The sequence below is a fragment of the Gallus gallus genome, chromosome 2 (genome assembly GCF_016699485.2).
Source record: "Gallus gallus isolate bGalGal1 chromosome 2, bGalGal1.mat.broiler.GRCg7b, whole genome shotgun sequence".
Lineage (NCBI taxonomy): Eukaryota > Metazoa > Chordata > Aves > Galliformes > Phasianidae > Gallus > Gallus gallus.
Window position 1 is genome coordinate 110,015,973 of NC_052533.1, and position 15,533 is coordinate 110,031,505.

The following is a 15,533-nucleotide window of genomic DNA, read 5'->3' on the forward strand; positions in this document are numbered from 1 at the left end:
GGAGCGCCGGAGATGCCCGGCGTGCCACGGAGCCGCGCCGCCGCAGCCCCGCGCTGCCCTCCAGCCTCCCGGCGCCGTGAGTACCGCTCGGGGCCGCCTTCGCCCCAACCTCCTCCTCCTCCTCCTCCTCCTCCCGCAGCGGGGAAGCCGCCGTCCGCCCACGTTCCCCAGCCGGCTCCGGGCTCCGCAGCACCGCGGGCGGGGAAGGAGCGGCGCCGACGGCGCGGTCCCGGGGTAGCCCGCACAGCGCGGGGGGTGAGGGGGCGGCCCCTGCCCGGCTGCCCCCGGTAGCGCCGTGTCCCGGCGGTGCCGCGCCGTAAGCGACGGGCGGAGGGGGCGGGCGGGAGGACGCATCCCTGCAGGTACTTAACGTGCGGGCGTGCTCCGTTCCCGCTTTGTACAAACGCGGCTCTCATTTAGGGCAGCTCTGAAAACCTAAGCAGCCGTGCGAGCCCCGCGGCTGCATCGCCTCCCCCTCCGGCCCTTCCCACCCGCCTCCCCCGAGCACACGCACACGCGCACCCGCTCCCCCCGGCACATCTCCCCGCCGGGCGCCCACTGCCCGCCTCGCTCCGCTCCCCCGGCCTCGCAGAGCGGCTCCGGCCGGCGAGGGGCGCATGCGCAGGGCCGCGGAGCCGCCGTCCCCGGGCGGAGAGCGCGCATCTGCCGGGCCGGGAGCGGGAGTGGGAGCGGGCACGGCCGCCCCACGGGACCCCGCCGCCGCCGACACCGTAAGTAGCGCTCGGTCCCGCGACGGGACGGGACAGGGCGGGGGCTGCCTTGCCCCGGAGCCTGCGGTCCTCACGCCGGCATCGCGGGGCTCCCCTCCTCACGCGTGGTAACATCACCCCCCGCCGCCCCTCCGCGGGTCCCGACCTCCGCCGTCATTGGCACCGCCGTCGGGCGGAGGCTGCAGGTGGTGAGAGTGAGGCGCGGCCGCAGAGACTGAATGAGATTATCCCGGTACGCGCCGATGGGAATTGCAGTAATTTACTAGCGACGCAACGTGCTTGGCTCGACCGCTCCGTCATTTCATTTCGGCTGTTGAAAAATGCGCGATCCGAGCGTTCCGCGCCGTGCCGCGGTGCCCCGTGCGGGTCCCGAACCCGCGGCCGCTCCGTGCGGGGCAGCGGGGCCACAGCGCCTCCCTCAGCTCGGAACAACGAAGGGTGTGTCCGAGCCAACCGCGCGCTGCAGCGGGGCGTGCGGGGTGCTCCAGGACGAGGAGCGTCCCACCTACCCCCATCCATCCCTGCCCTCGCTCTGGCTCTCACGTGGCGGTAGCACCGCCGCTGAGGTGCTCCCCGTGCCCCGGGGCGGAGCAGCGCTCCCGTTCCCGGCTGTTCGGGACTTCCTCGGGGCTCGGGGTCCCTCCGCGTGTCCCCGCTTCCGAAAGTCCGTCCCTCCGAATGGCCGCCGCCTGTTGTCCCGAGCGGGCAGCGGGAAGCACCGCGAGGATCCTTCGCGCCGGGGAGCAGCGCCGTACCCTCATCTGTGAGAGCGTTCCGCCCGCGGAGCCGCCGCGCTTTGCAAAGGAGTCCACGGAGCGTCCGGGCTGAAGCAGCGGTGCGGGACGCCGGGTCCGGTTCTCAGAGCGGAGCGTCGGCGTCCCGTCGTAGCGCGACCCGAAGCGAATCGCGACGGTGGGCAGCGATAGGAGCGCTGCGTCAGTCGCTGCCCCCCTCCCCGGTGACTCACCCCGCGCAGCCCTCGGCGCACCGCACCGCAACCGCTCCGGCGGGAGCCGCGTGAGTCACACCCGCGCCCGGCACCGCGCGGGATGAGTCAGCGGCCGCTCCGGCTGCGCGGGCCCGGCGCAGCGCCGTGAGTCACCGCGGGACGGCAGCGCCGCCCCGGAGGAGCGCTCCCCGTTATCGCGGCGGGCGGTGGCGGCGGCGAGCGGAGCGCTCCGTGCGCCCCGTGAGCTGTTTGTGTGGTGGGGAGGTTTGTAAAGCACGGAGCTGAATGAACTCCGTGTGCGTGCGCGCGCTTTTTTGGTAAGCTGCCTCAGTGTCACCAGCACAAGCAGTACTTGAAGCAATACTTGCTCCGGCTCTAGAGCTGCAGGTGTGGCAGTTGGGGGCCCGGTGCCGGCTGAACTGAATTCCTGCTCATGGAGTTAAGACAGGTTGAGGGAGCTGGGCTCGTTCAGCCTGGAGAAAAGAAGGCTGCGGGGTGACCTCATTGCAGCCTTTCAGTACCTAAAGAGAGTACTGGAGGAGGGGAGTCAACTCTTTGAAAGGGTAGGTAACAGCACGACAAGGAGAAATGGTTTTCAGTTGTAGGAGGGAAGGTTTAGGTTGGATGTTGGGGGGAAGTTCTTTATAAGGAGAGTGGTGAGGTGCTGGAACGGGCTGCCCAGAGAGGTTGTGGATGCCCCGTCCCTGCAGGCGTACAAGGCCAGGTTGGATGGGGCCCTGGGCAGCCTGGTCTAGTATAAAATGGGGAGGTTGGTGGCCCTGCATGCAGCAGGGGGGTTGGAGATTCATGATCCTTGGGGTCCCTTCCAACCCGGGACATTCTGTGATTCATGATGATGCGGTTTGTGAAGGGGCTCAGTGCTGGGCAGACTTCACCCACACTCACTCTTGTACTGCTTGACTGCCATGGCACCCATACACATGGCTGGGCAATGGTAGGGTGCTTTTGTTGCTTTTGCTGTGTAAAAGATGTAAAATTCTCTCATCTTTCCCAATTTACAGCAGAAATAGGGACGGAGAGTGACTCCACTAAGTGCATTTTAGAAGAACTTTTTCAGTCAAGCCTTGCAGGATGGAGTCCAAATCAGAGGTATCATAGAATCACAGAATGGTTTGGGTTGGAAGGGAACTCGGAAATCATCCAATCCCAACCCTCTGCTGTGGGCAGGGCTGCCCCCCACCAGCTCAGCTGCCCAGGGCCCCATCCAACCTGGCCTTGAGTACCTCCAGAGATAGGGCACCCACAGCTTCTCCAGGCAGCTGTGCCAGCGAAGGAGGAGCAGAGCACGTTTAGGCCCCTGGCAGAAGACCTGAGCTGAAGTGATACAATGGAGGCAGTGGTACCTGTTATTATGTGGGTGTGATGCATTTTCAGCTATTTCTTTTGAAATGTAAAGCAATGCTTTGATCTGGAGAGATGAACCCAGCTCTTCTGAGCTGCTGCTCATCTGAAAAGAATAAAGGAAATACAGCAGGTAAGGACACCCAGTTTCTGGACCTAAAAGCATCCCATAATTGTTACTTACACTCAGGGAAGGGCCCTGCTGTCCACTGTCATCTGCTGAGGCCTTCAGCAGGCCCAGGTGCAGCCCTGGCACACAAAGCTGTGTTACGTGGTGTGGCTGCTGGCATCCCCTTACTGACAGCCATCCCTCGTTCCTACATTCTCAAACATTGCCATCGTCCCACTTCTGTTGCAAGATGCCAAACCTCTGCTAACACAAAATCTCCAAAGAGCTCTTACTAGGAACTCACTCAGCAGCTAACACAATAACTATGCCTAAAGCATGTGCGTGTGTGGGGATGTGTTCATTAACATGCATTTAATTCTTCTATATTTAAAACAGCACACTTGCTCAGTGCAGGAAGCCTGTGTCACTTTCCTCAATGAAGAGGAAGAAATATGACTATCAAACTTTCTATTCATATTTCAGTTGACAACACACTGCCATAGGCTACAGTTCTTACGAAGAACTTCAAACATTCAAATATTTCTGAATTAATAAGATAAGGATTTATGGAATCATAGAATTGCCAAGGTTAGAAAAGACCTCCAAGATCATCCGGTCCAACCATACACCTACCGCCAATATTTCCCCACTAAACCACGTCCCTCAGTACAACATCCAAACATTTGTTGAACATCTCCAGGGATGGTGACCCAACCACCTCCCTGGGCAGCCTGTTCCAGCACCTGACTCTTTCAGAGAAGAAATTTTTCCTATTATCCAACCTGAATCCCCTCTGACACAAGTTGAGGCCGTTCCCTATAGTCCTATTGCTAGTAATTCAGAAGAGGCCAACTCCCACTTCACCACAAGTCAATGGAGAGAGCAATGAAGTCTCCCCTGAGTCTTCTCTTCTCCAGAGTGAACAATCCCAGCTTTCTCAGCTGTTCCCCGTAAGACTTGTGCTCCAGACCCCTCACCAGCTTGAGATTTACTGTGAGCCCATCCACAGCTGCAAGCCCTGTGAGGCATTAGTGGGCAACAACAGAATCATTCTTCCACTTCTGACTATCACTACTAAGGGAGGTCTGAAGAACGAGCAGCAATTGTGATGTGGATGTAACTTCACTTGGAGCTACTGAGGTTGAGTGCTCCTCATTAGTTTCATGGAATTTGGTATTGCCCAAGGTATTTACTGACAAAGGACAGCACCACTGTGTTGGCAGCACATGGCTCCATGCAAGTCATCAGACTGAGGCCATGCAGATGGGCCCTAACACATGTCAGGGCTGTGCTGTATATAAGGGGGAGAGTATTATTTTTGTGTTTAACAGCATCTGTGTGCTTCAGTAGGCTGAGAAAATCTCATTGTGCTTTAGCATAAAATGAAGGTGAAAGTGTAAAAGTTTTGTCTGCTGTGTTTGGTTTTGTTTTGTTTTCTGGGTATTCCTGTGATATTTTTTTTAATATCTGACCTTCATAGTTTATATTTTAAATATTTCTTCTTTGGGAAGGCTGTTTTCTTGGTAGGTAGATCACCTTTCTGCTGAGAGATGAGCAAATAATATAAACGTTACACATCAGTCAAATAGCTCTTGAGGTGCTTTTAACCAGGGAAAGGATTTTAGTTCCTGACCTTCGCACCCTGTTGTGTGGCGTTCCCCAGGTGTCAGTATTCGGGCCTGTCCTGTTAAATATCTTTACTGATGAACTGGATGAGGGCACTGAGTGCACCCTCAATAAGTCCTCTCCCAGGCTGGGAGGAATTGTCAATATGGAAGGCCCTTTAGAGGGATCTGGACAGTCTGGATAGCTGGGCTGAGGCCAAAGGGATGAAGTTCAACAAGACCAAGTGCTGGGTCCTGCACTTTGGCCACAACAACCCCAGGCAAAGCTACAGGCTTGGGGCAGAAGGGCTGCAAGACTGTGTAGAAGAAATGGACCCGGGGGTGTCAGCTGGACATGAGCCAGCAGTGTGCCCAGGCATCCTGGCTTCTGTCAGAAATGGCGTTGCCAGCAGGAGCAAGGAAGTTATCCCTCTGTACTTAGTGCTGGTCAGGCCACATCTCCAGTATTGTGTTCAGTTTTGGACTCCTCACTACAAGAAAGACATTGAGGCCCTGGAGTGTGTCCAGAGAAGGGCAATGAAGCCGCGAAGGGTCTGGAGCACAAACCTTATGGGGCTGAGGGAGCTGGGATTGTTCAGTCTGGAGAAGAGGAGGCTCAGGGGAGACCTCATTGCTCTCTACAACTCCCTGAAAGGAGATTGTGGCAAGGTGGGGGTCAGCCTCTTCTCCTGTATTACTAGCAATAGGACTAGAGGGAATGGCCTCAACTTGTGTCAGAGGAGATTCAGGTTGGATAATAGGAAAAATTTCTTCTCCAAAAGGGTGGTCAGGTGCTGGAACAGGCTGCCCAGGGAGGTGGTGAAGTTACTGTCCCTGGAGGCATTCAAGGAACATTCAGATGTTGTACTGAGGGACATGATTTAGTGGGGAAATATTGGTGGTAGGTGTATGGTTTGATTGGATGATCTTGGAGGTCTTTTCCAACCTTGGTAATTCTTTGATTCTATGAAGTGCCTATGTGCAAAAGACTGTCCTATAGGATATAAGTAGCTGACAGATGCTCTATATGTAGCAAATGATCATCCCTAGGGATGGATCAGGAATGTGCTGCAGGAGTCCCATGGAGCAAAAGGCAGTTGGATGCAGAACTCCAGAGGAAAGCACGATCCAGGGGGACTCATCCGGTTCAGCCAACAGCACGGTAAGGAGTTTTACACCAGAAACTCCTTGTGTCACCTTGACATCAACCAATTGCCTCGTTCAGGAGATTTTATTCCCCATACAAAGAGCAACTCATGCAATAACAACTTATTTCTTATTGTTATTTTAAATGGTGCTTGGAGTCTCTCAGACTCAGCACAGATGGGTCACACCTGGTGCTGCTGATGCAGTGCTTCTGAGTTCTTTCAGCTGAGACTGACTTAATGGTAACAAGAGTTTGAGAATGCCACCTCCCACCACAGTGACTTGATCTTAACAAACTCAGATCCCAGCTGACTACCCAAGAGCCCACAGAATAGCGTCTTTTAGTCCTTCCCTATTTGTATGAACTAGAAAGACTTCTATTAACTTATGGTTACCCAAGCCCTCACCAAGTAAATAGAGGCGTCTTTGATAGTGGGCAAACTAACAGAACTGGACATAGAGATTTATTTCATGCTATATCCAGCAGTTGGCTAAACCTGTATCCAGACTAATAATAATAATGCTGGAGATAGGAAAGTTAAACTACTTTGTTCACGGTATCTTACCTCATTCCATCACAAATCTGAAAGGATTTTTAGATCTGTTTCAGAACACATATGAACAGCTCGTCTCCAGTTTCTCTGGAACTTTCTCTTTTTCCCCACTGTTTTCTTCTGAAATCCATTTTGTAACAGACAGATTTCTGCTACATATGGTGGGGGACAGAGGAAAAAGACCCTGATTCTCAAGATCAAGTAGCATTCAGTACAGAGGCTTCTCCTACAGTTTGTTCTTGCTTCATAGCACCTCCTAAGGGGACTGGAAATCTGAGAAGATAAAGGAGGCTCATGGCACAGGGAGTTTACAGCAGCAGCAATTCCATTTTGGTATAAAGAGACTATCTAGAGGAAGATAAGCAATTTCTGATTGTGTTATTTTTCCCCATCAGACCAGACTTTAGAGCACAGATCTCTCTTGTAGCACAGCAACCTAGTAAGGGCATTTCAGGTGACAGGGAATTAAAAAAGCATGAGAGAGTAAGGAGCATCTCAGTTTGTTGAGATGCTGGCATACTGGAGGTAACACATCTCTCATAAGCTAGGTTGATGAATGTCCCCCTAAGCTCTTCTTAGTCATATTGACTGAAAACAGGCTCCTATCTGATGTAGCTGATCTGGAGGCACCAGGTATAGAAGGATGGCTCTATACCTTATTTTCATCAGCAATATACCCTCTTGTTCTACAGCCAGGTAACAGCTCCAAGGAACCCCTTGCCCTTGGACACACACTTCAGCTCTTAGAGCTCCTCAAGCTCCAGAATCTTCCAGCTGATTGCTGCAGCTAATGCTTTCCCTGCCCAGCTGTGTACATGCATTTCTCCACAACGTCACGTTTCTGGTTTAAGAAAACAGAGGTCATTCTTTCAGTTTAAAACAAAACAGCAAAGCAAATCATTAGTCAGGCTGTAAGCCACCTCTTCTGCTATGCGTGAAAAGCAGCAGCTGGAGGGGAGCTGTGCACCTGTGCCTCTTCCTCTGCTTCCTCGCACCACTGCCTGTGAGTCTGCAAAGCGTATTCTCAGCTGGGACTCGGAAGGAAACATAGTTAGCTAAATATATGTGTATCAACACCTGTACTTCCCTCTACCAACTTTATAAGTAAGCTATTGGCTCATGATGCCATTGATAATTGCCATTTTTCAGTATTAAAGCAGCCTGATTGCCTGCAGCGTTGGTCTGGAAAATAAGGAAAGCCCTCTTGTGGCATTAGCAGTCATACTTTTGTTTTGATTACAGGTGGTTTAAGCCCTTCAGCCTAATCCTGTGGAACGATAAGCCTGCAGAGATAACACGTCACTAATACTATGTACTATAGCAGTAGGATCCACAGGGCAGTAAGCAGAGTGTAGTAACTTACAGTGGGTTCGGGCCTCATGTTTGGCACTTACATGGTCTCAGTACAATCACAATTTCATGCTGCAAGCATGAATTTTTAACTGTATTTCACAGTTCTGCTTAGAGGTTGGAACCACGAAGATGTAGGCTTTTTATACAAGACGTCTGTTTCTTCTCCATGTTAATAATTCTTACGTGGCCAAAGGGAGTTGGTCCCAGTGGAACAGTATAGGTAACAGCGTGACTGTGGTTTGGTTTAGAGCCAGACGTTAGGAGAGTGGTGCTGGATGGATCATTGACTCATTGCTTGTTCTGTGAACCTGGACCGCCAGATGGATTTTTTCTGAATACAATCTGCCAAAGGGGTTTCTCCGACTTGTAATGGTGTGCTGCACCGACGCAGCACGCGATACCCGCAGGTACTCACACAGAGGAGTAAATTACTTGCTGTGTCTTAACACGGTATTCCTGCTAACACAGCACAGAAGGTCGCATCCTGTTCAGTTTGTGATCCACTCCAAACCTCTATCACACGTATCATACGGAAAAAAGTGATTCACTTTTCTTATACTGCTCAGTTCTTCCTTTTCCATAATCTGTGTGAGAAGAGACGGGCATTCATAAATATGTGTAATAACAGAAAACAAGGGTGGTGAGGCAGTGGCACAGCTGCCCAGAGAAGCTGTGGGTGCCCCATTCCTGGAGGCACTGGAGGCCAGGTTGGATGGGGCCATGGGCAGCCTCAGCTGGTGGAGGGCAGCCCTGCCCACAGCAGGGTTTGGGACTGGATGTTCTTTGAGGTCCTTTTGAACCCAAACCATTCTGTGATTCTATGAAATCTTCTAAGTGAATGGTTCACAGGCAAACCAAAGAACTCAGTGCTACCAGGCGGTTTTTGCCGAACGGCTCTGTCTGTACTCTTCATCAAAGATGTCAAAGGATAATTGTGAAGAAGAAACTGAAATGGCAACAGTGGATCCGGAAGGATTTTTTTTAATTAAGCTATAGCAGGATGAGGTGGGGGAGAACAGCGTACTCCTCCTGTGTCCACCACCCTTTACCTCTTCCCTTGAATAAAAGCCAACAGGAACCAGCTTTTCCACACACCGCTGCCAGTTCAACTGCAGAATGGATTATTAGGGAGATGAATATGTGAACTACCCCTGTAAAACATCTCAGAGGGAAACCTGGATAGGTTAGGCTACATGAACAGCACATCTCTGACTCCAAGTTACTCTTCTCCTGTCAATAATAACTGTCTACTGTCCAAAGAAGCCTGAACTATTGTAAGATATATTATCAATCCCTCGTTGTGTTACAGTTTATTACATTCTGATTGAAACACAAACACACAATATTTTAAAACAGGAGAGGTAGCTGTAAAGTTAATATTTAGACTTTTACTGTGTCCATGACTGGGGCCCCCAGTACAGGAAGGACGTAGAGCTCTTAGAATGGGTCCAGAGGAGGGCCACTGAGATGATCAGAGGGCTGGAGCACCTCTCCTGGGAGGAAAGTTTGAGGGAACTGGGCTTGTTTAGCTTGGAGAAGAGAAGGCTCCAGGGAGACCTCATTGTGGCCTTCCAGTACTTGAAGGGAGCATATAAACAGGAGGGGGTATGACTTTTTACAAGGGTTGATAGCGATAGGACAAGGGGGAATGGTTTGAAACTGAGACAGGGGAGGTTTAGGTTGGATATTAGGAGGAAGTTTTTCACACAGAGGGTGGTGACGCACTGGAACAGGTTGCCCAAGGAGGTTGTGGATGCCCCATCCCTGGAGGCATTCAAGGCCAGGCTGGATGTGGCTCTGGGCAGCCTGGTCTGGGGTTGACCACCCTGCACATAGCAGGCGGGTTGAAACTAGATGAACATTGTGGTCCTTTTCAACCCAAGCCATTCTGTGATTCTATGATTATGATTACTATGAAATCTGGATTTCCAGATGTGCTCGCCATTTCACATTCATGTTTCCACACTTTGAAATGAATGATGCTGTGGGGCTTTTGGAAGCTGTGTTCTTTTTCTGATTTACTATTTCTGGGCATTTAGGTATTGCTGCTGAGATTAAGTCTACAGATTTACAGATGGGTTATCATTTCTATCTGCACTGTTCCTGTGCTTTATTCCTCCTGCAAAACAGGTGCATCTTCTGCTCAGCATGTCATACATATTTCCTTGGGGAGAGTGGGTGGCTCTCACAAAAAAAGCAAAATAAAAACCCTTAAGATCTATAAAAGAAAAACAAATTCAGCAGAAAAAAAAATAAAAAAATCCAGCACAACGGAGTGCTTTGCTCTGCTCAAATAATGCACTTATTTCTGACTCTCCTGTAGGTTGTGACAATGTCTCTGCATTCCTCCTCCACCTCAAAACAGCATTTCCTAAACTTGACCAAACATTTTAAAAAGGCAACTTCTAACCATCTGCTGTTTGGCTCTCAGATTATATTTCAAATATGGCATTAAATTATCAACACAAAACTAACCCCAAATCTGTAACCGCTAATTGTATTTTCTCTACAATCATCACGGCCTTGAGAGAAGAAAGTTTCATAGAATCACAGAATGGCCTGGGTTGAAAAGGACCTCAAAGATCATTGAGTTTCAACTCGCCTGCTATGTGCAGGGTCACCAACCACCAGACCAGGCTGCCCAGAGCCACATCCAGCCTGGCCTTGAATGCCTCCAGCGATGGGGCATCCACAACCTCCTTGGGCAACCTGTTCCAGTGTGTCACCACCCTCTGTGTGAAAAACTTCCTCCTAATATCCAACCTAAACCTCCCCTGTCTCGGTTTAAAACCATTCCCCCTTGTCCTATCGCTATCAACCCTTGTAAAAAGTCATACCTCCTCCTGTTTATATGCTCCCTTCAAGTACTGGAAGGCCACAGTGAGGTCCCCCTGGAGCCTTCTCTTCTCCAAGCTAAACAAGCCCATTTCCCTCAACCTTTCCTCCCAGGAGAGGTGCTCCAGCCTTCTGATCATCTCAGTGGCCCTCCTCTGGACCCATTCCAAGAGCTCTAAGTCCTTCTTGTACTGGGGGCCCCAGTCCTGGATGCAGTACTCCAGATAGGGCCTCATAAGAGCTCAGTAGAGAGGAGCATTCACCTCCCTCTCCCTGCTGGCCACCTCTTTTTAAATGCAGCCCAGAACACAGTTGGCCTTCTGGGCTGCAGGCGCACACTGCTGGCTCATGTCCAGCTTCTCATCTACCAGGATTACCAAGTCCTTCTCCGCAGAGCTGCTCTCAAAGGGTTCTTTGCCCAGTCTGTATAACCACCTGGGATTGCCCTGGTCCAAGTACAACACCTTGCACTTGGCTTTGTTGAACCTCATTAGGTTTACATGGGCCCACTTCTCCAGCCTGTCCAGGTCACTCTGGAAGGTTTAGCAACCTGAAAAAAACCCTACACACAAATGCAATCCAACTGAAGTGCCAGAGTACTGACACAAGCTGCACAGAGAGGCTGGGAGTCTCCTCTGGAGGCGTTCAAAGACATGTTTGGATGCTTTCCTGTGCAACCTGCTGTAGGGAACCTGCTTTAGCAGGGGGTTGGGCTAGATGGTCACAAGAGGTCCCTTCTAACCCCTACAACTGTGAAGCTACGCTCACTTTTCAAGAAGCTGGTAATTCATCTACAAACACATCAGGCACTGAGACGTGGCACAACCCTCTGTGTAAGAGAGCACATACTGAGTGCTGCAGAGCAAGGCCGAAGGGACAGTGCCTGCAGCAGGTCTTGCCACTTCACTGACATCTCCTTTTCTTACAATCAGCAGAACTCAGGCTCCACCAAGAATTGTCTCATTGTTTGCAGGCTTGAAGCTGTGGCTTTCCGTAGCTTTCAGTAAGACTTACACCTCAAAACTAAAATGATAAAACCCAGATGTGCCTTACTTTCCCCTTGTCCTGCTCTCTTGCAGCCCATGGGATCGGAGCGGACGGAGATGCGCAAGCGGCAGATGGCAGCAACCCAGGAGACCCCGGGCACGGCGCAGGCTCAGCACAGCGTGGGGAACCGCGGGCCCAACGCCTGCTGCTTCTGCTGGTGCTGCTGCTGCAGCTGCTCCTGGTACGGCTCTTACCCAACACAGAAGGGGAGGGAGGTAACAGCCAGCATGTGGGACAGCAGAAGGCAAACTGTCTGGGGCATTAGGCAAGGCTGCAACTAGGAGACACGTGTGCACTGCTTTCTGCTGCAGTGCATTTTTTGCCACTGAAGTAACACATATATACATATTTAATCTCTGTACGGTACCTTCAGAAGAGGATAAGCAGGAAAGCATTTTAAGAGATGTTTCAGGCTAAGGCAAGGACTTTCTCTAAGCTTTGCAGGTGCATACACCACACACACATGGAAGTGATCACCTTCTTAACGAAGCCCCAGCAACACATTCCACTGAAGTTAGAAACAAAACGAAACAAAAAAAGAGGCAGTAAGAACATTACAAGGGTTTGGTAAAGTACTCTTACATACCTCCTTTTAGAAATCCTTATTATCCTCCCTCTGCTTACTCTTGTTAGTGAACATCTAAGTCTGATTTCTACAACCATTTCAATTTCAATTTCTACAACCATTTACCCTTAGACAAAAGGCTGTGGTACCAGGTGGCCCTCGGCTCAGGGAAACCCTTGCTTTTTGTTGTCTAAATTAGTACTTGGGGTCAGAGCTTAGAACATCTCAGCAGCTGAAGGAGTAGGCCCAAGCCTCGCCCATCCCTACAGAACTGCAGGTGTGATTCAAGTAAAATGCTCTGTCTAGCTCCGCCTTCTGCTTTCTTTTTCTTTTATTTTTCTTCCCTGGTAGCCTTTGTTAGCTGCAACCTAAGAACTGGTTGTCCTTGGCCTTTTCCTTGAATTGGTATATCACCTACTAAACAAACAATGTATATAATGTACTAATACTGATTCTTCTCAACCTTGAACTTCATTGGAACTCCCAGTAAAAAGCGAAAGCAGTGCCATAATGTGTAACAGTTCTAGATGGAGGATTGGGCCTTAGAGGGATCATAGATTGCCACAGGGAATTAAGAGTAGGTGTAAGGATGTGTAGGTCAGAAAGATAATAGCCAAGTGTCCGGCACTGCTTCTTTGTTGCAAAGGCAAGCAGATGTGTTGTCATTAATTAGTGGTGTCAACTCACAGCACAATTCATAGGAAGCTAACCCTTGGGATCAGAGACTTTAAACACTGTCTGAACAGTTCTCATCTTCAGTAAACGCTGGAGCAGAACATATTTTCAAAGAACTCCTGTTACAAGCTGTTGAAGAGGAAAATTTATCAGAGAAGAAATCAGGAGAGGAAGAGGAGTCACTGGGTTCCTTAAGAGAAAACAGTTTGTCCACCTTCACTCTCATATCAGCTGCAGTTTATTTCATTTAAAATTCAAGCAAAGCTCGCCATACTCTAAAGTCCTGTTCCTGTTTGGGGTGCATTACTAATTAATGGGTTAGACCAGAATTTGCACTGAAATAAAGAAAAAAAGTCTAAGCAATAAGAGTTAAACCAAAAAACTGATGGCATGCTGAGTGCTTCTTGTAAATGCACTATCCACCATATGAACACTTCAGAGCAAGCAAACCTGGGACTGAGGTGAAGGAAAGAAGTCATAAAACAACCTGATTGTCCAGACAAGGAATATGTTCCACCATTACTTCTTCCCAACAGCAGCTGGTAGTAAATGCTTTGGAGAAGAACATAAGCTAGGGAACAGCAGGCTCATCATTCCTTTGCTATTAGTATGCAGCTTGTCAGAGCCTAGGGACACCCAATCCTGCCCGCTCTGATGGAAACAGAAAATATTTGGTAAGGACAAAAGGCTTCTTTTTTTTGCAGGATGCCAATGACTGGCTCTATCCTACAAAGCCTTGCAGCAGGTGCTTAGAGGTAAACTATGGTAATGTTGAGACAGAAATACTGTGCTGGTCAGGATCAGAGTTTGCTTCCTGGCAGAATGATGCCTATACTCAACCATTGCCGTACAAACATCAGTGTCATCTGAGCAGTTGTCCAGTGCAATCTCACAGGGGTCATTTGGGACCTGCACTATTACACTTACAAATATATTTGTACATCAGGAAAGAAACCCCACACATTTATCTATGAAGTCAGAGTACATAAAACTCGCATTTTGTCTTTGAAATTATTGATAAGCTGTTTTTTTTTTTTAACATCTTACCTGATATTCCTGAGGATGCTGATTATCTGTGTACTTCACTATTCAAACAATTCAAAGAAAGCAATTTACTCAATAGATGGAATTAAATTACCCAAATTTCATAAAGCTGAAAATTCTTACTTGCACTTCAGAATAAAATAAGAAGCCAATACAGGCTCCAAAACAGAGTTGCTCATGTTAGCTTTAAAATAATCCCTGATTTCTTTGAGAACAATTGTTTTCTAGTAGCAAGAAATGCAAAACAAACCATAATTAAGCTATTTTTATTCCCTGTTCATAAAGCCTTTCCTCTAAATAGCTCGAGTACTTTGAACAGAAAAATCATGAATAGGAATAAAAATAACAGTCGGCATGAGTCATGCAGCTGATTTGCACAACAGCCAATACCCCGCATACGCTTAATAGTAGATTTAGAGTGAAGAAATGGTGAAACAAGTCTCTCAGCCAGATTCCCACAGCCCATGTTCACTCTGCAGCTAAAACTGAAGACTCCAGCACGTTACTCTTTGGAAACCTGAGAATATGCATTTTGACTCTTAGCTCTGTTTACCTGTACGTTTCTAGGAAATGAGCTAACCTGCAAGGGCATCTTGTGGGGCACGGCATGGCCTCTGAAGGAAACTTGTTTCTTTTGGGCTTGTTTGTCTTCTTCCCTTTTCTGTTGGATATGTTTGTTCCCCTCCATCTAAAAACAACTCTGACAAGCACATCAGTTCTTGTGTGAGGAAAGCATACCACTTCTCTTATTAAAAAAGGCCAGAGCCACTGGTAAAAAGCATATTAGAAGACCGAATTCTGTAGAAACAAAAATAATATAGATAAGCACTAATAGGCTTTAACTATTTATTTTCTGAAAATGCAAACTCCATTTGTTCATTGGTTCGGATGTTGCAGAGAAAAGATGTGCTTGCAATAGGCAACGTGCTTGCTCACAAACCTTGCAACAGGAAAGTTTCCCTACCTCTTCAATGCATGGCAAAGAGAAAAGCTTTTCTCTCCTCTGTTGCCATACCTCCAGCCACTCTTCTCAAGCCTTAAAATGTTACCATTCTCCATCCTCCCATCCGGTCCCTGCAGGTGATGGTCCACCCGTGGAGACAGCAAGAGAAGGAATAAGTGGTAAATAGTAAGGCTGCAAACAAGACAAAGCCAAGAGCTTAAAGGGAAGAAAAAAAAAAAAGAAGAATTGGTCGGTTTAACAAAAAGTCTCGCTAGAGACTAGTGAGATTCTTAGAGATTAAAGCAAACTCTTACATCGAGGAAAGGAAATATACAAACGAAGAAATGGAGTTTGGTATTTTCCTAGAAGTTATAACAACTGTACTGCTGTATCTCAGCTGAAGTACAGATTTCATATAAATTCCTGGCTGTAAGTCACTGGGATGTTTTCTTCTTGACAAAATTGTAAGCAGCTTTACAGATTACGAGAGCGTAGGTCTGCACACGTGCATTTCTCACTGAACTACAATAATCTCAGAATTCAGTCCCTGTCTGCTGAAAGGAGACAGGCTGAAAGTCAGCATCAAAAGAATCATCAGCAAAGAAAAGAGAAGACT

At 48.9% G+C, this 15,533-nt stretch overlaps 1 protein-coding gene across 3 annotated transcripts in view; it reads left to right on the top strand.

The window, feature by feature from the left end:
• RGS20 (regulator of G-protein signaling 20) overlaps positions 1–15,533 on the top strand; it is a 23,516-nt gene continuing 7,983 nt past the window's right edge. Inside the window, exons 1-2 of one of the 3 annotated variants that reach the window (XM_015282661.3) lie at positions 1–731; positions 11,723–11,871. In XM_015282661.3, the coding sequence (XP_015138147.1) occupies positions 618–731; positions 11,723–11,871 (263 nt within the window). In that variant the 5' untranslated portion in view covers positions 1–617. Of the gene's footprint in view, positions 1,644–11,722; positions 11,872–15,533 lie in introns of all 3 variants that reach the window. The other 2 variants (NM_204842.3, XM_025147032.3) reach the window with 2 other exon arrangements.